This window comes from Plectropomus leopardus, chromosome 4 (assembly GCF_026936395.1).
Source record: "Plectropomus leopardus strain MGB_pleo_1.0 chromosome 4, ASM2693639v1, whole genome shotgun sequence".
Classification (NCBI taxonomy): Eukaryota; Metazoa; Chordata; class Actinopteri; order Perciformes; family Serranidae; genus Plectropomus; species Plectropomus leopardus.
This window is the reverse complement of record NC_142179.1, coordinates 5,029,544-5,053,657: the sequence shown is the minus strand read 5'-3', so window position 1 is coordinate 5,053,657 and position 24,114 is coordinate 5,029,544. Positions and strand designations below refer to the sequence as shown.

Below are 24,114 nucleotides of genomic sequence, written 5' to 3'. Positions count from 1 at the left end.
GTATCTTAAATTTGTTAAAAATTAAATTGTGATGTGTTATTGGATCGCAAATTTAGGTGCCGATAACTCAAAGCAGGGTTTCCCACACACTCATTTATTTGTCACGTCCCACCACAATCAAAACATCTGCTGCACATGTAGATTTTCCATTTTCCAAAAAACAGAAAGTTTGCTGACTGTTGAGTGTGCTTTAAATTATTAGATTACATGTAATATTGACAGTATGTGGTGTGGCAATACAGCAGTGTTACTTTTTTAATTTACGTGTAGGTGCAACTGAATTAATCCAAAAATCATCTAGTTCATTTTTACCCTTCGTAACCTGGAGCGTCATCACTTTTCTTCCGCTAGGACACCTTTCACAAGTATTTTAACCTCTTTTTTACCAGATCAGATTGCTTTGATTTATTTTTACAAACATGGCAAAAAGGCAATAAGCAACTTGGTAAGCAGTGTCCCACAAAATGCAAGAAATTTATAAAAGGTATTAGAAAAATGAAATGTAAATGAGATTTAAGAAGGAGATCGAGAAAATTATTAGAAATAAAAAAGAAAATTAAAAAAATTACTGAAAACAGTATGTATAATTATTGGAACTATACATTTAATATTGTGTAACAGATTTTTTTGGGTGCTTCATTAGGGGTCAGGGGATTTCTTTGGTTTTTTTAAATTTGTGTTTTTCTCTTTTTTAAATAAAGAGTCCAACCAAAAGCAAGTTAAGTGTAGATGCATTGTATAGAGCTGTCCACAAATGCTTTGAATACATTACCACCAAATAAGTGCACAGTAGATTGATGAATTGTACTTTATAAGATTAAGAATCCCATTACTTATTTTTGTTGCTGCAGGATAGAAAATAAATGACGATGTCTTCCTTTGGAAATGACAGCTGAAAGTTGAGTCGAGATCCAACAGTCAAGTGCAAAGTGTCAGAAAAGTTTCCATCAGCACTTTTGTCACTCACAACCTTGCTTTGATGAGTTTAATTTTCCTTTTACAGAACTATGATGAACTGATAAACAGCTCTAATAAAAATAACTTCTTATCTAATTTCCTCATATCTGTTCCAAGGCGTAGAAGGCACCTTAATTTCTCCCCTGTCTGTTTGATTACTTAAATTCTGGCAAAATGGGTAAGCGGTCCCGCGTGTCATTCTGCGTTCACAGGCTGGTTGGTTGATAGTTTTATCTGGTGGCGTCTCCTGCCTGAGCTCTTGTTAGACTCATGACCCATTGCAGATTATATTTCTGCTCAGTCAGGTGTTGAAGTTGATGATGACAAGGGAAATTTCTCACTGTGGTGTGTTTACACGGGTTTGGAGAACGCTCTGTGTGTGTGTGTGTGTGTGTGTGGGTGTGTGTGTGTGTGTGTGTGTGTGTGTGTGTGTGTGTGTGTGTGTGTGTGTGTGTGTGTGTGTGTGTGTGTGTGTGTGTGTGTGTGTGTGTGTGTGTGTCCCGTTAGTGCTGATAACATTGTTTGGTTGCCTGATTAAGCCTAATCACCACATTGGGATATATTCACTTCCAGTGCTCAGACTGGTGACAGTGGTGAGGAAAGTTTCCATTCCACAGATTTGCGCAAAACTTAAGCGGTACTTTTGAAATATGGATAAAACACAATTGCGAGATGACTGCATTTCCATTGAGTGATGTTGTGCAACTTCTCCTGTCGTGATAACATTCCCAGAAGCATGGCGATGGATGCTGAAAACTTTAGCAGGTTTATTTGTATTGCAGCCACCACACTAGTCGTCATTATATCCAATCGTAGGCAACGCAGGCGTGTTATGGGAGTGATAAAGGAAAGGCAAGCACCTTAAACGTGGGAGCGGCCACATATGAGGGTTTCTGGAAGGTGATAGTCCGAGATTTCACAGAGGAATTGTGGATTCAAAAATTCCGGATTATTCACTCAGTTTTTTAAGAGTTATGCGATGCAATCGCACCTCCTGTAGCCCCTGATGCATCATGCTCGAAGGAGCCAGTTCTTGTCAACAAAAGCATAGTCATAGCATCATGTGTTTTGCGAAATCTGGATTTTTTGAATTGCTTAAAATACCACCTCATGCCAACGGAAAAACCTTTTTTGTGGTAAATGGGAGTTTTTTCCGGACATTGAAGTGTTTCCATTTGGCATATTTTGTATACACAATTTCAATTTGTGCAATTTTGGAGTTAATGGAAACCTGCTTAGTGAAAGTAATTTGTCTCTTTTTGGCACTCTGTTTTCTGTATTGCTTGTGGTTTGACTGGTAGTCACCTTCTTTTATGCTTATTTGTTGGTTCTAGTCTGACAAAAACTTTGTGAGAGGGGAGTGAAATAAGCAGGGTAAATAGGTGACTTTCTCAGAACAGAGACAGATTTGAAATGCTGAGTAGAATCAGCTGCAGCGCCTTTGGGATTTGAGTCCGGCAGACTGTGACTAAACATTTTCCTGCCCTGCTCTTTTCTCTTTTCTCCTCTGCTGCCAGCTCTCTGGTGAAACTCATATTTAACGTCATGGCAAAGGCCTTCGCCGTCGTGGTGAAGGACTAACATCCCTGCTGCAGACTGTCTGTCTCTTCCCACCAACCTTTATCTCCACAGCTACAAATAGGCCTTGGACTCTAAATGCCTGTGTGTCTGAGTGTGCGGTGACATCAGTCTGACCTGACATGTTGACATTTAAAAGCAGTTTCTGCATTGTTTTAATTGGACCGTAGCCACACTGAGACCAAGGCGATGGTCTGCCAGTGGAGAAGGATTCTCCTGTTTATTGTAGCTTTGCTGTTTGGGCCTTTGCGCTCTCCAGAACAAAATAAGTTCATATTTAGAAGCACGAGTGCATTTATATTTAGGGTCCAAGTTCTAAGTTAATGTCATAACAGAGGAAGCATGGTGACAGGCAGCACTTTAACAGCTATTCCTCACTGGTTGTTCAGCTATATGCCAGATAGATCCCAGCCGATGCTGTATATAACTGAGGATAATAATGATATTGTTATATGAGAGTTGGAAAAGTCTTCATTTTTTTGTTTTTCTTAAAAAAACAAGGAATAACTTTTTTTTGTCTTAAAAATATGTTCTGGCTGAACAATTTACAACTGTAAACTTGTCATAAAGGAAATTTCTTATTTTTCCTCTACCTATTATTATTTTTTTTTAAGTTGTGTGCAGCTTAAGAGAGACAGCAAAAGGGTGAGAGAGGGGATGAAATGCCTCAAAGGGCCACAGGTTGGTTTCAGATCCAGGCAGCAGCCACTGACTTGAAAAAGTCTACACTACCAAATGAGCAAGAGGTTGCCCAAATACAATAAAATGAAGTAAGAATGAATAAAATAAAATAAAAATAAGTTAAAATAAAATAAAATCTCTAATAAGGATTGTCATGATTTTGTTTCTTAACTGAAAATTCATCAAAATGAGCTTTCACTTTCAATCATCAAACTCAATATAGCCACTGCCTGAGTCAGAGATGACAGAAAAAAACAGAACTGGGAAATCCTCCTTCTTCCTAGAAGTCACATGTATTGCAACATTTTGCTTTTCCCAGTTATGTCATATTTAACTAATGTGCTGACAGAAAAACTGTTTTTGTTAAGCACCCCTCTGCCATCTAGTGGCTTTTGTTTTGGTTTCCTATTGACTGGTGAAATAAGTTAGTGATATTTATGACATTTTTTAATAAATTATTGAAACTTGACCTGAGTAGAGTGTGGCACATTTCGTTATGTCACACGTGATACCACGCAGCATACATTTTTAAAGAAGAATTTGACATTAAATTTGTTTTTCAAACAAATTTATCAGTTTTTGCTGGTCTGTGAACGCAGCACTCCTAAGTTTTAGGAATATGAGACGTGGGGTGGATAATTTATCTGTCAATATGGTCACTGATGATGAGATCAATAGATCAGAGGAGCAGCTGCTACATAGGCGGTGAATGCAAACTTTTAGGCCCAGCACAAGTAATGACTTTCACTGCACCTGGTCTTCTACGGCCCCGTCTGTGCCCACAGTACACTCTGCGCTCTGAGAGTGTGGAAAATAATTAACCAAAAGGTTTTTATATCCCAACAGTGTACCTAATGAATGTTTGAGCTCCAGGAATGTAAAATCAGTTGGTGGTGGCTGATGTTTTGATCGTGGCAGCCCGCCACAAATAAATTAATATGTGGGAAACCCTACATTAAAAAAAAAAAAAACAATGATCAGTTGGTCTCATGAATCTGAACTTGATAGTACTTTGCATTGCCTCCGGTGCTTGAGGCATTGAATCAAATCGGGACCTTAACACTGAAAATCCATTTAGAGAATGGAGACAACCATATTTGTAATCATAAACTTCAGCTAAAGTAAAATGAATAAAGGCATGAGTGGCAGCTAACGTTGATAGCTAATTGTCAAGTTTGACTTGACACGGACACTATTTATAAATAAGACTGAAATATTTAAAATTGGCTAAAATTGGCAAATGATATCCTGATAAGCATGATTGTCTTTAAATGTGACAAAATTTGACATTAAGGAGTAAAAAAGAAAATCGTGAGACTGATAATTGTTGATATGCATAGAGGAGGTGTAGTGAGGAAAGTGTATGACAAAATGAAAGCTACGTTGTACCGCACAACAGAACCAGGAATAGTAACAATAGACACAGCTATTATTATAACCTTGATTACCGTCTCCTGGCCGATGATACCTAATGGAGAATACGGCTGCTCCAAAGTCAGCTGAATGGAGCAACACATAATTGGTCCATTTACTCAGTGGTTGATTTGCAGACCTAAACTCTGACACATCAGAGGCAGATTGTTTGTGGTACATTGATGTAACTATGGATCCTGGGTGTTCACACTGATATCATAAGTGCTTTTGTTTCCCAAACTGAATACCACATTTCCTTGTAAACGCTGTTATTTCCTAACGCAAATTGTTTCCCCTCCTTTTCACCTTTGCCTTAGTTAACAGCCCATTGTTTGAACGTCGTTAAAATAATGTAGTGCTTCTTTGTTGACGCTTACCTGCCACATGTGCTCTACCTGTGCATGTAGACATGTTAGATTGCAACACAGTAGTGTACAATGTAAACAATGTAAACACAAAAAGAGGACTTGTGTTTATCCAGTGGGGCATGCCTGTCTTTGTATTTTACCAATGTGCTGCTGCCGTTAGTCACTCATAAACATTTCTTCACACACCGCACCTCTCCTCTCTCTCTTAATGAAAAATAAATGTGGAAGAGGACGGCGGTATCACTTTACCTCTGGCTGCTTTCCTGCAGCCGGAGATAAACTGATGGCGTCCGTTTATGAAAGTGTTGACCAGTTTAGGTTATAGAGCAGCTGCACCTAACTACTTCTATATAATGATTTTTCAGTCCTCTAGATACATTTTGCTTGCAGTAAAAATTACGTGAGATGAACAGAGCGAACACTTTATCTTATCTTAAAGATGTTGACAAAGTTTTCCTTCAGGGACTTAATTTACAGTTAAAAAAAGGTAATAAATATACTTGGCTTATCGCAACATGTTTAAAATCACAATAATATAATAATGATACCAGGTGAGCTACTGGGCTCCCCAATTCAAGTATAATTATTGTAGAATATGTAAACCTGTGCGCATCAACAATAACTTGTATAACACTGTCCTGTTATTTGCAATAAACTTTATGTACAAACATGATGTTTTGGTCCACAGACCCTTATCAAGTCTAAATTTAAATACTAATTATTATAATGACTTTATAAAGGACACAGAAAAAGGTCCATACTGTGTTCATAAAACAGAAAATAGTTCATGTACAAAAATACAATAGATACAATAAGTACAATAAAAAAAACACAAAAAACATTATGCAAGTTAATTTTTCAAGACAAAAATAAAAGATGAAAGAGAAAATTCAGGAAACTGCATCCACAAACAAACTGTGCCAGTTTCGCCACATAAATTAAGTTTGCAAGTAATAGGACAGTGTGTGGGAATTCTTTTCTAATATAATGAATCTCTAATGAGTGATAGTAATTCGATAAATAATTTAGCCTTAAAAAAGTCAAAAAGCTAAAAAATGTCCATCACATATCCCAAATTTCTTATGATTGCTAGATTGTTCTGACAAACATTCAAAAGATCTTCAATTTTCAATACAGAGAAAAGCAGCAAATGAGTTTTCAGAATAGTTTCTGTCACTCAGCTTATCGTTTTTATTATCCACTCCTGGCTTCAACCTGTGTTTCACCGACAGTCGCAGCCAGCAGTAAGGAGGGCAAGGTTCAGAGCTCCTGCAACTTTTACAAGGATTGTGTAAGAGAGTGGGAGAGAAATGAAAAATTGGAGCTAAAGAGACTTTAAAAGGGATTTTTTTTTCTTATTTTCTGTATGTGGTTTCCCCCTACTTCAGAATAAGGCCTCATTAGAGCAAGCAGAGGGGGAATAATTGGGAGAGAGGCAATTCATTGGGGAGAGGGTGACTTATTGAAGAGGAGAGTCTTTTTTTTTGCATTTTCAGCTCAGGGAGGAAAAAGTTGGTGAATGAACGCAGAATAGGAGTAGGAGAAATTGTACAGACTGACCTTTTGAAAGTTGTATTTTATCTTGGGAAACTTTTTCATAAATGTTCAGCTTTACATTCATATTGTCTCACGTTTCCACTCAGCTGTCGATTACACACACAGATGTATATAGTTGATCAATGAGCAGTCGGGCTGTAGCAGCAGTATATATAAAGAGAGGGGGTCTCATCCCTCAGAGACAGAAACTTGATTAATGGTCATGAAAAAAATGGAAAGTCATTTCCAGGCCTGGAAAAGTTTTGGAAAAATAAGTATATTCAAAAAGTTTTGGAAAAGTCACAGGAATCTGTTTCACAAACCTGTGTAATCACACGTGTCCAAAGACGTGATTTTTTAAGGAAACATGCACAGTAAATTGAAAAAAAAAACTTTCACAAAATTGCCAAAATAGTTTCTTCAAAAATAGAAAACAATATTAAAAAAGCCAAATATATTTTCTTAACAAACTTCTGGAAAAAAAGTCAAAAGTTTTCTTTAAAAAAAATGTAATAAATTTTTTTTTTTTTTAAAGAAAACATGCCTTCCAAAGCTGCATGTTTTCGTCATCAAATCGTCATCAAGATAATCACAAAATACAGCCTTTTAAAGTCGTATGCCCCTTCCCTAAACCATAGTAAAAAACATAGATCCCTCCCAAATGCTTGACAAACCTTCCCCTGTTTGCACCAGCCCCTCCTCTCTCATAAATAACAAACAGTCCCTTAGTTATATTTGAAAAAATGTTCTAGTTCTGCTCTGAATTCCTTTTTAAAAAATTTATATATATTTTAAAAAAAGCTATATATAGTAATGAAAAAGAACCCAAAAGGAGTATCAATGATCATTTCAGACAATGTATGGCCTTTAAAAACTACCTCAGAGTCATGATACTTATTGGTAAAAATGTGTATGAACCGTGGCAGCTGCGCTGGATGTTTGCAGCTGCAGTGTTTCCCTGGATGCTCACTAAATGATTCTTTATGTACGGCATCTGAAAGTGAATCAAGGAATGCTCAATGCAGAAAAGGAATGATGTGGGTTTTGGCACGGTGCAGGACTTTGTGGCCTGAGAGTTAGGTTGGAATTTGAAGAAGGCAAGTCGATGGGTAGAGCGAGCAGAGAACATTTAAGCTGGCAGCTGCCATTTCAGGTTTCTTTTCTTCTCCGCTGCCTCTTTTCTTTTCCCTCATCCTTTCCTATTTCTCTCTTCCTCGCCGGTGAGTCGTAACCTTTGTTTTATCTGTCTCTCTCTTCTCCACAGTCCACTGCACTCCTGAGGAGCTCTCTCTCCGATCGCTACTCCCCCGACTCCCATCTCTACTCCCAGGTAACCTGTGGGCATTACTCAGCCCGCGCTCGGAGCCTCGGGGCAGACAGACTGACTCAGGCGTTTACGCACCAGCTATCATTAGAGGCTCTGTAAGAAGAGGTGAGCGTTTCTTCACACAGAAGTGAATGGGCCTGATTATTCAGCTCAGTTTTGCATGTGGACCTGCAGGGCGTACTGAAATGAATCAGTGCTCTGTGTGTTGGAGCACACGGGACCTGAACATTACAGTTCGCCCTGTGTGTGTGGTGTGTGTGTGTGCACATTAAAATTTGTGTCAGGGGTGGAAAAATTGGATAACGTATGTACAGGGTTCCTACAGCTTATGGCAAGTTAGATTTAAGACTTTTTTAGTCTTTTTTGATGTTACTCATAATCAAATAAAGAGTTTGTAGCAAAAAACCTGACTTTTTTAAAAAAATACCTGACATTTGTCTGCAAGTTTTGTGTTTTTCACTCTGCATGTGGGATTCTATAGCCTTGATTTCCATAGTATGAAGATGTTTTCGGCCACATTGAGGATTTTTTTTTGAAAACTTTGAGTATAAAGTTGTAATATTTTGTGAAAAAAACTTGTAATATTACGAGAAAAAAGTCGTAATATTATGAGAACTAAGTCGTAATATTACAGTCGCAGAAATTTTTTTTTTATGTCCATTAAAATTTTAAGATTTTAAAAAGATTAATTTAAGACATTTTAATACCAAATAAGACCCAATTTTAGAATAATCTATTCAATACCTTTCAAGATGTTTTAGGATCTACAGGAACCCTATAAATAAGTGCTCACATACTTTTACCCGACAAACATTAGCTCATTTAAAATTTAAGTTTTTGTAATTTTTGTGTTGTAGAAATGGGTATGTTTTAGGAGATAAGGAAAAATCTCAAAAAATCCCGATTGCACAACTGACCAAGAACAGGCAGCAGATTATAATAAAACCTGATGTTACCTTAAAAAACAGTATCTGTATAGATACTATGTTTAATCCTACATGTCTGGTTTGTGTGTGAGAGTGTTACTACATTACATAGCTGGTTGTTTCATGTGTTGTCTGGTGAATGTGTGCTGTAATTGTCTATAATTGTGTGTAATTGGCAGCTGTGTTTATCCCGCTGGTTTCCTCCTGCCTCTTTGTGCTTTGTGCTGTCTAACACTGGGCCTTTAAATCTGGCGTAAGGATTGGTCTTTTACCACCTCAACAGCTGTATATTCACATACCTGACACTGCATAGTGCAAAATAAATTCAGTCCCCACTTGAGTTATATGCCAATTCTCTGTTTTGTTTTTTTGCACTGACCTTCATTTATTGCGTCTAGTATTTAAAACTGTTAAGTACCAAAAATGGGTACTGAATTCCTCTAAAACTTCTCTGTTTTGTTACTTATTAGTTGATCAGATTTTGCTTAATTTACGTTAGAATTGTAGTATTTAATGTGTTCAATGCTTTTATGTAGCTGTGTGTGTTGAGATGGGTTCACAGATGGGTTTTGTAATGTTTGACGTTTTTATTAAATGTGGAGTTTTTTGTAAACAAAGTAGAGGTGAGCAATATGGCCTTAAAATAATATCACAATACTTAAGGGTATTATAGCAATACTGACGTTTTTATGACAAAATACAGAAAAATATATATATTTCTTAATTTTAAGAACATGTAGTTGCAACAAAATCAGTAAATGATTAAAAAGTTACCATTTAGGCTAACTTAGTATCCTCTTTTGGAAAAAATCCCAAAAGATTCTGGGGGTTTTTAACCTACCTGGACCTTTTAGCTTCGCCATTTATCCTCTCCCCATCTGCTGTGTTGCTGCCCATCATACCCCTTGTAATGGTATGACATTATTATATCAACAAGTTGGAATATTGCCATTTTCATGATATGATTGTTGTTATTATTATTATTATTATTATAATTACATTAAAAATTATTCAGGTATTATCTTGAACGATATGATATAGTACACCCCCAAACCAAAGTTATGTTTACTGCCTCTATTGCCAAGTGAATAGTTTAAAGAGCAGTGGGGTTTTTTGGACCTAGTTTTAAAAGTTTAAGTATTTCTCTTATTCTTGTCCTGTCCTTCCCCCACAGATCAACGTCTGCCAGCCAGGGAAGAAGCCATGCTTATCTGGTCCCCTCATGGCCGTGCCGCTTTGACCGTCACCCGCCTCCAGTCCCAGCTGATGTTTGTTCTGGCCCTGGCTGTGCTCGTCTGCCCCTTGGGCCGAGTGACATGTCAGGGGGAAGGTCAGACACCGTCCCCTGCACAGGTGCTCCAGGACCTGCTGTCCCGCTATGGAGACAACAGCACCATCACGGTGCCCCAGCTGCGCTCACTGCTGGCTCTCCTCAGCAAGGGTCAGGGTGAAGGTGACAGCGACAGCAGCGGTACGGCTGAGACACCTACAGCAACCTCACCTCCCAAATCCAACAGGTCCAAGGTGAGAAAAAATCAACCTCTCATCTTCTTTAAACGCTTTAGGTTTATGGGATTTCCTGTTGTGGCTGGTATTACGAGTGCAAATTAGGTCTTTGCACCAGAAGCAAACGCATTTTGGTTTTAATAATGTTAAGTTTTGCCTGCAGGTGTTAACCAGAAAACATGACATAAGAATAAAATAATAGTGTGTCAGATATAAAAGATACAGAATTAATAGTACGCATTTTTAGAAACTCTAAACGGATGATGACAGTGCATAAAATGCTCGTTTCAGTTTCCCAGAGTCCAAGTTGGTGTCTTATACATTTCTTATTTTCCCTACCAGCAGTTCCAACCCAGACATATCTTATATACACTGAAATAAAAGAGAAAATGCACCACATTTTAATATTTGAGGACATTTTCTTTTACTGTCAATCAACTAATCAATTATTCCGCTAATTATTTCAGCACTGCTACAAAGTTTAATACATAATTTAAATAATCTTTCTATGGATTTAAAAGCTTTCAAAGTTGCTTCATTATTAAACAGTTTATAACTTTATTTTATTGCATTCTTTTACGACTGCTCATGACATTGATCTGCTGCCGAGGCAGCCCCGTCATGAGTTAGAGATCTTCATTACTAGTAACTGTTCAGTGCTGGGCCCAGTCTAAATTATGTTCAGTCTAATCAGGTCTGGGTGGGATCCTGCACTGTTTTTTTACCATCTATGTTTTAAGTATTTTTTAAGTTAGGGTGTAATTTCGACAGTAGAGGGCCAGCTAGGTAACTACTAGTTAGATTGTAACTAAATAAACTTCTAAATTGATGGCACCATGACTATTTCCGGCATAACCTAACTAGTTTGAATGTAAAGTCATAACTAGGACAAGTGGCCAGTCAGTAATCAAAGGTAGAGTCCCGCTGTCATGGTCACTGTGAGTATTAACTCTCTGGGTGGCATGAGCTAATTTGCATTGGAGCTCATCCAAGTCAGCTAGTTTGTGTTGCAACATGGCACACAATCAACAAAAAGATGTTGCTGTGTGGCAGTAAAAATGCGGTTTTAGCATTAGTTAGTATAATACAGTGACATTTTAGGATTTACACCTACCCAAGCGCCATGTGTAACTGTTGAGTTGTTACGTGGAATTGTAACGTAACGTATTTCCATGGTGCAACTGCTTTTGGTTAAGTAATACACAAATCACAACTTTTTTGGAACTTTTGTGGCCTTTATTTGATAGGACAGTTAGAGACGTGACAGGAAATGAGAGAGCGGGGATGACATTCAGCGAAGGGCCGAATGTATATCCTTCCGTTGGACTCGAATCTGGAGCCGCTGTGACGAAGACACATAACCTCTGAAAATGGGGTGCATGCTCTACCAACTGAGCACCTGGCGCCCCAAATCCCAACTTATTAATATGTTTGAATATAACTAGGGCTGTACTTAACAGAAGAGACACCTTCGGCTGAAATTCCACCTTCTCTTCAACGAAAGTTTCTCTTCAAAACTAGTGTTTGTTTTTCACTTTTTTTTTCCTCAGGCTGGCAGAATTTTTCAATTATATGCAATGCAAACACTGCGTATTTACTTTATGTTACAAGCACCAGCAGTGTGACACGGTACTAAGCGTCTGTTTTGCACTGAGCGCAGCAAATATGGAATCTTTAATGGTCTCAAAGAGTGGAAACATATGTATTGCTGGCCACAAACACTAGAGGGTCCATCCTCTTATTCTACATACTTCAGCCTTTCATTCATCCGGAGCAGGAGCCAGATGAAGCACTCCTCTTTGTGAGGCCATTTTTTATATTCTGTGTCATAGCAACCAGATGCAACCAGCTGAAAAAAAAAACACCTCGTGTTTAGTGCTCTAGTGCTCTCTGCTGAGTGTTTTCGGAAGAATGCAGCATGTTGGATTGTTGCATTCAGCTTGATTAAAAAACAGACTCTTATTAAGGTAACACCAACGATTTTGCAACCTATGAAAATTTGGTCGGACAAAATTATATCAACCAACCAATCGACCAGAAGGTGTCAACGCTAGTTCTGAAAGGGCTGCTGTCCTATCCACTTAAGTGGATCAAAGTGGACTCATAATCAGTCCTCATCTTTGCATGAGTAAAATTAGCCCCTTCAGTTATAGCTGCATGTTAATTAATGGTGCATCACACTGATGCCACTGTTGATGTTCTTTGTCTGTTTTGGGTTTTGGCCCTCTGCATTTTGGATCAGGACCGTTTATTCTTGCTGCCCTCTGTGATCAGGTCTTTGTGTCACAAAAAATATGTTCTGCACATCTGGTGTTCAGTTTGTCTAATTAGAAACAGTGACGTTGCACCCCTGAAGAACTACAGGTAGCGTAGCTGAAGCTGGATCTGTACTTCTCCGTAGAGCTGTTTGAGTTCAATATACCTATCGTGTGTTTACCTTCTTTCACTGTCTTGGTATCGCGTGTGATGTAGAGTTGCGATGGTTGCTTATTCACACTGGAACAGGGTGTTGCCAGTGCCACAACTGGCTTGACAAACAAAGGAGGTTCATACAGTAACGGCTTTTCAATTGCCAGTCAGTTTTGACGATTCAAACAATGGAAGTTCAGGGTGTGTCCGATCAGTTGTCAGGGAGCTGATGAGTGTTGAATCTATGGAAACTGTATGTGCTAACAAGTGTCGCACAATGTGTAAATATTGGATGATAACCAACGAAAAAAAGCACGAGTGCATCCTGCTCCCCATCAGGTAAGGGCAGGACGGTGCGGCTGAACAATAACGTAAAACCTGAAAGAAACTAAAGGAGACACATAAAACTACTAAAGCAACTTTGCTAGATACAAGCTGTCATCCAATCCACAATCTCCACCAGCTACGCAGTCATGTAGGAGTTGTCTTCATGTGGTATCTCTTTTGTGGCCCTGACATGTAGGCCTACATTTTTGAGGAGGTGGATGTAAGTTGTGTCAGTACCTCCGGCGGAGCCTCAGAGCCCCCCAGACACTGAAGCAGAGGAGTAAATCCAGCTTTAGTCCTGCCTGGAAGAAGCAGGAGCCACCGGTGCCAGATAGCTGAAATATTTAGCATAGTTCCCATGCTTAGTGTCGTGGATGATTGACTCACTTGCTGATCTGCTTTTGAATAGATTAAGTAATGGTGGCAAAACTAAAAACTCATCAAAGAAATCAGATAGAGCCATGGGTAAAGTTCACATGTAGTTCAGGTTTTGGAAAGGACACACACCATTGTCGGCTCTGACGACAGCCCCGACAGGTGCTCTTTGGTGAGGCAGCTGAAAGTACAAAAAAACAAGATCCAGCAAGTCTCATATTGATGCAGACAGCCAGTGCCTTGGTTTTTTTCCATGATCGTCTGCATTAATTTGAGACTTCCCGGATCTTGTTTGTTGTATATTCATTTTATAAAGATGTGTGACTTGTAGGACAGAAATAAAACTAATATTCACCTGCATGTTGACAGAGTCATTCATCACCAAACATGTTGCATTCAAGTATTCATTGCTGCCACACTGAATGATTTATTTTTCATGCTTAGAGCAGTTAATATAATCATCGAGTAGAACACTTGTTACATTTTCTGCGGTTGTGCAAAGCTCCTTGTGTTTTATTCAGTTTCACTTTTTGTCCTCAGGAGATTAAATTATAACTGGCTCCTATGTCCCAGTATAGAAATGAAATATTTACTCTGGATAAAGTTTCTCTTGACTTTTCAATGTGACTTTCGATCTTTGATCTGAGATTTTGACCTTAGAGAGAGGGACATTTCAGAAGTTGACATGTCCTATCTGCCTTTTAATGGCTGTTTGGAATCCCCTTCATCTGTATTTGTCCAGATCCACATTATTGGTAAACCTTTTAATGTGCCATGATTAGCAGTTTTATTTCTCAAATAGTCTTGTGGCAAACACTACAATTAGACGTGATGGGAAAGAAAAATAAGGAAGTTTGTTCACTTCCAGTTTTATTAGAATTTATGTAGAATTGGTGAAAATCAGTATTAAGGCACCTAAAGCAGACAACATGTTATATATTTATCTGGTAGTTGGTTAAGGGCAGTGAATAAAAATTCTTTTCATTTTTGGATTATATGAATATTATAATTTTTTTAGGTGTTCACCTGTCTAATTTTGTCCAACCAACAAACCAAGACCAGAAGATATTCAACTTAAAATACAGAAAACAGAGATAAGTAGTGAATTCTCACATTTGAGAAACTGCAAACAGACAATTTTTGGTGCTGCGACCAAAGCTTTTTTTCACTCAAAGGTGAGCCCGTTTGCCTTTTTTCTGGCTATAATTAAAAACGCCTGATCTACCTCTGAAAACATCCTGGTTGACTCAATGTTTTAAACTGAAACGTACACTTCTTTTTAGACTGACTGATATGTTTTCATTTTCAGTGTTTGCCTGCAGACACGCTGGCCGTTTACAGCATCAGCGAGCAGTCGCGGCTGGATGGGCAGGGCTTACGGGAGCTCTGCCCCACCATGCTGCAGCAGTTGGATGCCGGCACCTGCAGGGCACTGAAAGAGGAGGACTTAAGCAGTGACCCCCCCACCAGGCCGACAGACGCTGAAGGTGAGCACTGACTTGTTACTGATTATTAAAAAAAGTGTTAGCTGTTTGTCTGTCTTGTCATCACTTAAGTAATTTATAAATTCCCTCCAATTCACATCAAGTTAATTTATATTCATTTAAAGGATAAGTCTTGTTATTTAAGAAATTTTACTTAACCTCTGCAAATTCAATGAAAAGACCAAAACAAATGCTGAGTTGATCCTTTTAAGAAGCGGTTTGTGTAGCTAAATTCTGATAAAGGTTAATTGTCTGTGCCATGAAACTCCAACAATTTTGCAAAACAGTCCAAAAACACATCCACCCTGCTGCCATATGCGCTGTCCTGTTGCTGTAAATGCTCATTTGTACACCAGCTGAAGATGGTCCCCAAAAAATTTGAGATTTATTTCTATTTGCAAAATGTTTTTTTTTCGTTAAATGAGAGTATATATTAACAAGATTAAAGGCTTGATTGGGAACCAGTTGGCTTGGCACTGAGAAGTGCAAAGAGGGCAGGGAAGCAGGGGAGATGGAGTAACATGTTGTTGCTGGGCCTTTACAGGCATTGAATTTAATAATTTAAAAATATGTTACTAATTGGTATTAACATGTCTTGAATTAGTCTTTCAAAAGTCTTAAAAATGCAAATACATGGTGATTTTTTTAATCTTTCTTTGTCTGATGTTGCATTGTGAGATCTCAATATAATTGGTAACAACTATTAAAAAAAAAACAACAAAAAAACAAACGCCTCTTACATTAATGTCACATAGATTAGGAGATCTGAAACAACAACACTGATTGGGATGCTGCTAGTTAGCTGTCCAGGTAGCGTGGACAACATGAGAAAGTGCAAATTCAATGATATTTGGCTATTTAAGCAAGATTTTGTGGCATGGCTCGAGCTGGTACAAGGCTATGCATATGTTGTATTTTATGCAAAACTTTTATAAAACTTGGCAAAATCAAGGCAGTGAAGTCCCACATGCAGTATGAGAAACAAAAAATCGCCAAGGAAACTGGCCAACATGTGTCAGGTATTTCCCAGTTCTGTTCTACTTTCATCTCCTGCACATATAATAATGCTACAATAAACACTTGGGCCAAATTATGCTTATTTTATTTTATTTTATTTTATTTTATTTTATTTTATTTTATTTTATTTTATTTTATTTTATTTCTTCATTGTTGCTTAAATTGCTTAAAAATACAATAATTCTGTGACATAATTTTGAATATACGATTGTGATAATTAGATCTGTAGCTTTCTGGGCATTTTTCCCCTAGCATTAAAAAAATCAAAAATCTAATTCTACTAATTTCTTGCAATTTGTGGATCATTTTCTGCAAAGTTGCCCATTGCATTATTATTTTCCATGTTTTCAACATAAATAAAACAAATGTTCTCAGGTTTCAGGGGTTTAAATGCAGCACAAAAAACATGATGTCGATCCAGGTTTCAAAGGGGTAAATCTCACTTGCCTTTAGCTGTGTTGGTTTTGGTCTTTACATGGGATTTGTGAACAATCACAAAAATATTGAGTATCAGCAGCCTTATCCTTTAACTGTACCTCTATTGTATGTTCGATGAATATTAAGAATTAAGTACATTTTGACACTGATGCCATTTTTGTTGTCTTTTGGTCAGACTTAGCTGTTTGCTGTTTTTCCGTTTACAGCTTCTTTTTATGTCTCATGAATATTTAAACTCATTTGCTCCTTCTACAGTGACTACTTCATCTGTCAATGTCTTACTCCATTACAAGTTTTTTTCCTTATTTCTTACAACTGTATATTCAGCTCAACGCAGCGAGACCTTGAAAACACATTTCTTCTCCAGATCTGAGCTCCAAAATGTGTGTGTTCTGTTGCCTGGAGACAGTAATATCATGATGTCCCCAAAGGAGATGAAAGCCAAAATAAGCAGGCACAGATAGCCAAGGCTCAGATTGTATTTCTTCGTTTGGCTTTTACGCCAACACATCCTTCTATTCTCCACGATCCTGCCTCAGTCAGCACATCAAGTATGTAGCAGAGATCTCATCCAGGTAAAGACAGTCAGACAGGAAGCCGTTCCAACAACAAAGTGCTCCTCTTACCTTCGCTGCTGACTCACTGTAACTCCATACAGACTGCAGGCTGTACACACCCATTAGGATGTCCTTGAGAGTCCTAGAAACCATTTTGGCATCTCCATCCAATTTAACAAACCTTTAAGTTCTTGTTGAGTAGAGGCTAAATTGGGATTGCAGTATGTGGCTTTCTAATGACAGACTTGGAGATTTTGGTCAACTTGTGTGATGTTTTGCCCCTCAGTGCTGCAGCACAATTGATGTCTGAAAGCAGTAATGCTTCAAGACTCTTCACAGTACTTTATAAGTTTCCACTAAAAAAAAAAAACAGCTTTCAACATGAATGTGATAATCGTGGATAAGCCTCATATTGTGTTTTTAAGTGATTACATTGTGCCATAAGTCAGATGCTTTTGACCCAGTTTATGGCATCCTTTAGCCGGTAGAGGAGGAGGTTTAATGGCTCGGAGCTCTCTATCTTTCCCTCTCCACTGACAAATTTGTTTTCTCTTATCATCCACTCATATGCCCTCAGCTTGCCTCACACTTGCCCTTGCAGACAGCTTATTTTGGCTTGAGAGTTGTTTTGCTTTGCCTAGGCTGTGGAGATCTGCCAGCAGCGGGGAGGCGGATGCCATGGAAATTCACCTCTGCTGCAGATCTCACCGACTTGAATATCCTGATTTTTTTTTCTCATTATCTAAATATGTCATGTGTTTCAGAGGTTAGATAACTCAAATCAGATAAGATGTACTATTAAAACAAATCGATGGTCACACTGAAGTCAAATCTATCCCTCCGTCAGCCAGCACCTTTTACCTGTTTTAATGCTGTTAGTGCTGATTTAGAAGTAACCTCTCTTAAAGGGATGGTCCACCGATTTACAACCAGCTTTGTAACAAAACAATGTGGTTAGTATGTGTGGATGTTTAGACTTCTCTTCATCTAAACAGTGCCCCCCCTTCAGCAAAACACTATCAAGTTATGTAAATTACAACATTTGGCAGTGTATCTCTGGTTTTCTCTGGACTTACACATTTTCGTTTTTCCCCCTTGACACAACGCCTGGCAGCTGCTCAAGTTGGTGTTTGACTCCTTGTCAGCAAAACTTTTGCACATAATCAACCTTTTTTTTCAGTGGACCTCAAAACTGTGTTGGTGTGATCTATTTTGAAGAAAAGCACTCTAGATGCTTGCAACATGAATACTTTTCGGTCCCTTTCCAACTTAGTGACTACTTTTCTTTCCTTTGGGGAGTTGTGGTTGTGATATTTCATTTGGCGTGCCCCAAGATTCAGTCCTGGGCCCCGTTTTTTTCTGTCTCTACATCCTGCCATGAGGTTCTTTCAATGGCCAACAGTGAATCTGTTTTCACTGCTATACAGATGACACACAGGTCTATGTCTCTACTTCACTTAATGATCTCAGCTAAGTCGACAATCTCGTAAATTTCAGAAACCACTGATTGAATCAATCAGAAGCTAAGAATCAAGGGACATATTGTGATAGCAATTTCAATGTTGAAGCAAACGTTTAATTTGTCTCAGTATATATTTTGTCACATAATTTGTTGAATAACAATTAGATCTTCATTTTATGCTTCTTTTTCCATTTTTGTGCCTTTTTTCTACACGATTAAGTGCTTATTTTCCTCCAGACTTAAGTTGTACCTTCATCCAATGAAGAAGTCTGCTTCTGCCTACACCACCAACTATCATGTTGAGTTTTCGTTTCCTTTCTCAGAATTAAGATTGTTATCTCACACCACAGAAGAAGACCTTAAAGCTCTCTGCATTTAACTTTTCCTTCCCATAAATTTTACAGTTGTTGAAGCCTCAGACAAAATGCATGAAGGAAAAACTGATGTCCACAAACCTTATTCCTTCCACAGGTATCATTTAAGGCAGTGTTTCTCCACCTTTTTGGCTTTTAACCCTAATAAGGAAAGCAGTATCTGTCACATGATGCATGTGTCTGACTTGTGACTAGTTAAACAAAAGAGTGATGTTTCTTTCCTAAATTGTTTCATTTGAATCATTTTTAGGGGCAAAAAGAGGCGAAACTAACCAGTATTTCACAATTTATTAAAAAATTGAGAAGAAAAAATTAGGTCAGTAATACATATATAAGTTGTGTAACAAATATTTGTTTTTTTTTTTCCTTGTGCCATTGCAGATTTATCTTTCAATTTTTTTGGGCAGGGCACCACACCGTCATTTGAGAACCATTGAGTCACATACCTCTGAGTCTCGACATCACCTTTAGATAAAATGATATTTCGTGTTTGAGAAGTTGAGTTATATAAACTTAAATGTTGTGTAATGTAACCTTTTATTATCCAAAATGACATGTAGATTTGATGCAAGAATATGCAGCTTTTTTGTTGATTCAGAGTTCAAGAGGACTTTACAGCTGTGATACTGCACATTTTAATGTTACAACTTCCTTCTCCATCCAACCTTGCTGTCACTCAAACCTCCAGTGTGGGGCTTTTCTTTCCTGAGTGTGACAGTGATCAATGCCTTCGCTCTCACCGGAGTCTTCATCATACCCCTGATGAAGACACGCTTTATGAAATACGTGCTCATCTTTTTCATCGCTCTTGCCGTTGGCACGCTGTACTCCAATGCCATCCTGCAGCTCCTGCCAGAGGTTTGCCATCCATCCATCCATGTTTCTATCTTTGGTTTACACTTTTTTCACACCCCAGTAAACTTTTTTTTTTTTTGTTTAATCCTTTAAAAATAATAAAAGTTGAAATCCCCTCACTGTAGTGCCACACGGCTGATTACAAAATAGTGCACCTTTGGCCAAGCGCTCCTTTTTCCTGTGGTCATATCGGTTTCCTCTCCTTCCTGCCTTTGTGCTCTCTGTGGTTTTCTCGGGCTCTAATAGACACAGTGGAAATCTTTTTGGTTTCCCTCACTGCATCACCAATCATCTGGCAGCACTTTTCTGTTTGTGTGCACTGTATGTTTGCATCTCTGTCTGCACCTTTTGTGGCTTTGAGATCTAGGCCAGCTGTGAGGTTTTTATTCTGCAAGGTTTGAGGGAGCGATAGCTCAGCTCTGCCACAGCAGCATGTGCACGACAGACTTTGTGGCGGTGATTCACACGATCTGTTTGTTGGCTTTAGGATTCATACATTTAAGTTTGTGTAAGACAATCCTGGAGAAATGGGGCGCGTCCTTCAAGTTGAAATGTGACCCCTTGTTAGCAGTGCTCCTTCTGCCACTGCAGGGCTATTTAAAGTTAATTTGCCCCCCTTTTGTGTCTGCAGTGATAGCTGGTGTGTACCCTGAGGTTAGGACAGTTGCACAGATGCACCTGAGTGGATTAGGACAAAAATGTGTGTGTTTCAGGGTTTCCACGTTCATGGAAAACCTGAAAAAGTCATTGAATTTCCCAGTCAGGTATTCCAGGCCTGCAAAAGTGATGAGCAAAAGTCATTGAATTATTATCCTTTGAAATCTGAGCAAATCGGCTTGATTTCTTTAAAAAATGTGAAGAGAGTAATCAGCAACCTATAAGTAGAAATTGGCCAAAAAATTGCAACAAATTAGTAAAAATTAATTGAAAATTAACTAAAAATAAGCCAAAAAAACGAAAGTAAAAAACAAACAAAAAGTCCTCAAACATAATAGTTTTGTAACATAATCTTAGATAAACAAATATGTATATATTTTGTTGATAATTCTACATACAGTCTTGTCCTTAGCTATCATTTACATTTATTCATTTTCTCCCCACCTCTCCCTTCACTTGTACCAGTTATCTGAAGTTATGTCTAAATTTGATAAGTTTCTAAAAATCCAGGGCCAGAAGGGCAGGGAAAACCTTTATCATAGGTCCTTGAACAGTCATGAAAAAGAAGTTTTGTCCATGAAAATGTGTGGGGTTTGTGCACAAGTAAACTGTAATTTTTACTTTACTTCCTCTCTCTATCAAAATGCATGGGGTTTAAGGACTGCTTCAAAGGGTGATTATCCTGCAATGCAAATGAAAGGTGGTGTCACTTCTGTTGATCTGTTTTCAGTGAACAAATGCAGCTGTGGGGGAAAAAGGTGTCTTTAAAATCTCTTTTTTCTCAGGTTGATTCATTCAATTCTTCCTTTCTTTTCAGGGAGTTAACTGGTTGGTGATCTCTATTTTTTTGTTCCTCAACCTGGTGATTAACCTGAAACAAATCAGTCCAAAACTAACTACCTCTATCTGTTTCTTCCCTTGTTTCCTCTGCCTCCTGTCTCGTTGATCAGTGTGGGGTTATGGGATCCTGTGTGTGACACTGATCTCTCTGTGCTCGCTGGTTGGGGCGAGCGTGGTGCCCTTCATGAAGAAAACCTTTTACAAGCGCCTGCTGCTCTACTTCATAGCCCTGGCCATTGGCACGCTGTACTCCAACGCCCTGTTTCAGCTCATCCCAGAGGTAGTGTCGATGCTGTCGTGACTCACTTAGCTGCAGCTCCTTCACAGAGCAAGGTTGCTACGCAGTGTCGAGGGAAGATGATGAGTAGGATGACTTATTGTTGTGTATAATAACTCGCCATAGAGTGCTGTGTTCAAATTAGCAGCATAAACTGAACTGAGCAATGAGAAAAATCCCCACCGTAATTACAAAAAGAAAGGTTGAAATCATGAAATGGGTGAATTGTCATAGCCACTCTACTCACTTCATTTCATATTATATATTTAAAAAAAATCAACATCTACAAAATATCTGTTTTTCTAGGGCTGCTCCCTACAAAAGCAGTTTTTGGAGAATACGCAGCAAAGAGTGGAATATAATCAGTCATGATATAAGTATGTGTGTTATTTAAAAGAAGCTGTATGCTACATTCAGAGCATAACTATGATTTAGAGTCTTGGACGAGATAGTCTGCAACGTAGACTGTAAAATGATGGACGTAGCTACTGTGACATCACCAGACTCGTGTTTTGATGCTTCGAGTTTGGCATTTCAGCCGTCGCCATCTTGTTAGGGTTTTTTTGGATCCAGGTGTGACCATATTGGGCGAGAGGGTGGGTCTTACTTTAGAGCTGTACTATCTGCAACTTGAAGCCTTAATGAAATGAAAACAGATGAGTTATATAAAAATTTGCCCCCTGTGCAGTTGTCATGAATGTTTAAATAAGCTTTAGAGACAATTTAACACTGTTAAATTGGACATTTCAACATTCGGGTCTGTGGGGATTGACTCACCTTTGGAGCCAGCCTCAAGTGACCATTAGAGGAACTGCAGTTTAGGATCTTCCATGTTGGCTTCATATTTTAGCTGTGCAAGTAGCCGTTTGGTTTGCACACAGTTTTTAACGTAGAGGTGGTTGAGCCGGTGCTAACTCCATAAACTGAGTTAACACTGACAGTGCTGACAGAGCCTACACCGATAACTGGGGGAACCAGAGAGTCGGCGCTACCATTCTGCGACAGTGCTGTCCCATTGTCAGCAATAATCAGGTTTTCAAGACTTCTTTTTTTTTTCGTTTTGCCTGTCGATTATTCCGCGATTAATTGATGAGTTTGGTCTATAAAATGTCAGAAAATGGAGGTGAATGTCGATCAGTGTTTTCCAAAGCCCAAGATGACGTCCTCAAATGTCTTGTTTTGTCCCGAGCTCAAAGATATTCAGTCTGCCGTGTATAGAGGAGGAAAGTAATGACAAATTATTCAAATTTGAGAAGCTGAAAGAAGAGAATATTAACTTTTTTTTTCTTTTAAAAATTGCTCAGATCCATTGTGCCATTATCAAATTAGTTGGCGATTAATTTGACGGTTAAAAACTAATTGGTTAATTGGTGCAGCTCTTAATCAAAACACGCACAGAGGGAGAATGACTTCAGTCTCTGCTCAGGACACAATTACTCCAATTTATCTTTACAAAGCAAAAAGTGCTGCTTTATTAATGATCTACATGTCGCATACAGCTCCTTTAATTTTTAATAGCAATACACACTCAATTGCCAGTTTATAAATAGCTCAAACTAATGCAGCGTAAAACAGTCCTGCAATAAAACCCAACATTGTGGTTGTTATGTTTAGTTTTCATTGCCAAAATTTTAGAAACACGTCTTTATAATGCAATACATTTCAAAATACCAGAATATTATATCCTCACACCTTTTAAGTGTATTGGTGATTCATGATGCTGCAGTCAAGTATTACTTTGTTTGTGTAAAGTCTTACATAAGTTACCGTTAATCGTTAGAAACCTGATTTAAAGTAAATATAGCTGTAGTGTCTACAGAAGACATGTAGCTTCTGTCTAAATATACCTACAATATTTCTAATCACTTAAGGTTTCTCAACTTATAAAGGAATTACCCCAAGATTAAAAACAAATTAGTAATAAGTTACAAAAAATAACCTTAAACTTAGCACACATTTAAAAATGATATATATTCTGTTACATATTTTGAATATAGTATTATAAAAATCATAAGTATAGACATTTTTCAATTTTTTTGGATACTTTTTGATTTTTTTTCTTCTCTCTCTCCTTTTTTAAAATTGTTTTCAGGTTTTCTTTTCATCTTATACCAACTTCTTGCAATTTGCTTCTTGACTTTTCCCATGTTTTTGAAGAGAACTAAATCTTTTCGCTCAAGTTTTAAAGATTTAAATCCTTTTGAAAGGCATCTGTATGCAGCACAAGAAAAACTGATGTCTTTTCAGGTTTAAAAAGGTTAATAAGTTGTGTGAAGGAGGCCCTTGTTCATGGCGACACACTAAAGTTCAAAGTCAGAGCCGACTGTCAGGATGACACAACCCACAAATACGAAATTTGTTTATATGTTATTAAATGCTGTCTAGACGGTGTGCACACCCATCATGGGCAGGTTTACAGCTGTTGTGTAATTCATTGCATCAGTTCAGCTGGGATAAATACTAAAAAAAGATCATTTTTAAACCTCAGAGCTGAGAGCGGTTTGATTTATGGGTGAGACAGTTACATACATAATTCAAGCTGTCGCTCAGATTGGAGGCTGCTTTGAAATCTCTCTGCAGTATCTGAAAAGGATGTAAACTCTAGTTGATGTAATTGTTCATCAGCTGACCCTGACAGTCAATATAAACAGGCGTAAAATGTTTTTTACTCTTGAAACTTCAGACAGCTGATTCCGCAGCCAAGACCCACTTAGAGTTCAAGACAAGCAATTCAGCCAACCGCTCGCTCT

The 24,114-nt window shown here is 38.1% G+C and overlaps 1 protein-coding gene across 4 annotated transcripts in view; it reads left to right on the top strand.

Annotated features, from left to right (window-relative positions):
• slc39a14 (solute carrier family 39 member 14) overlaps positions 1-24,114 on the top strand; it is a 37,315-nt gene that overhangs the window by 3,780 nt on the left and 9,421 nt on the right. For 2 of the 4 annotated variants that reach the window (XM_088076354.1, XM_088076355.1), the window contains exons 2-5: positions 7,798-7,965; positions 9,961-10,310; positions 14,713-14,890; positions 21,198-21,367. In XM_088076354.1, coding sequence (XP_087932480.1) covers positions 9,990-10,310; positions 14,713-14,890; positions 21,198-21,367 — 669 coding nt within the window. In that variant the 5' untranslated portion in view covers positions 7,798-7,965; positions 9,961-9,989. Of the gene's footprint in view, positions 1-7,797; positions 7,966-9,960; positions 10,311-14,712; positions 14,891-16,069; positions 19,594-21,197; positions 21,368-24,114 lie in introns of those variants that run through there. The other 2 variants (XM_088076356.1, XM_088076357.1) reach the window with 2 other exon arrangements.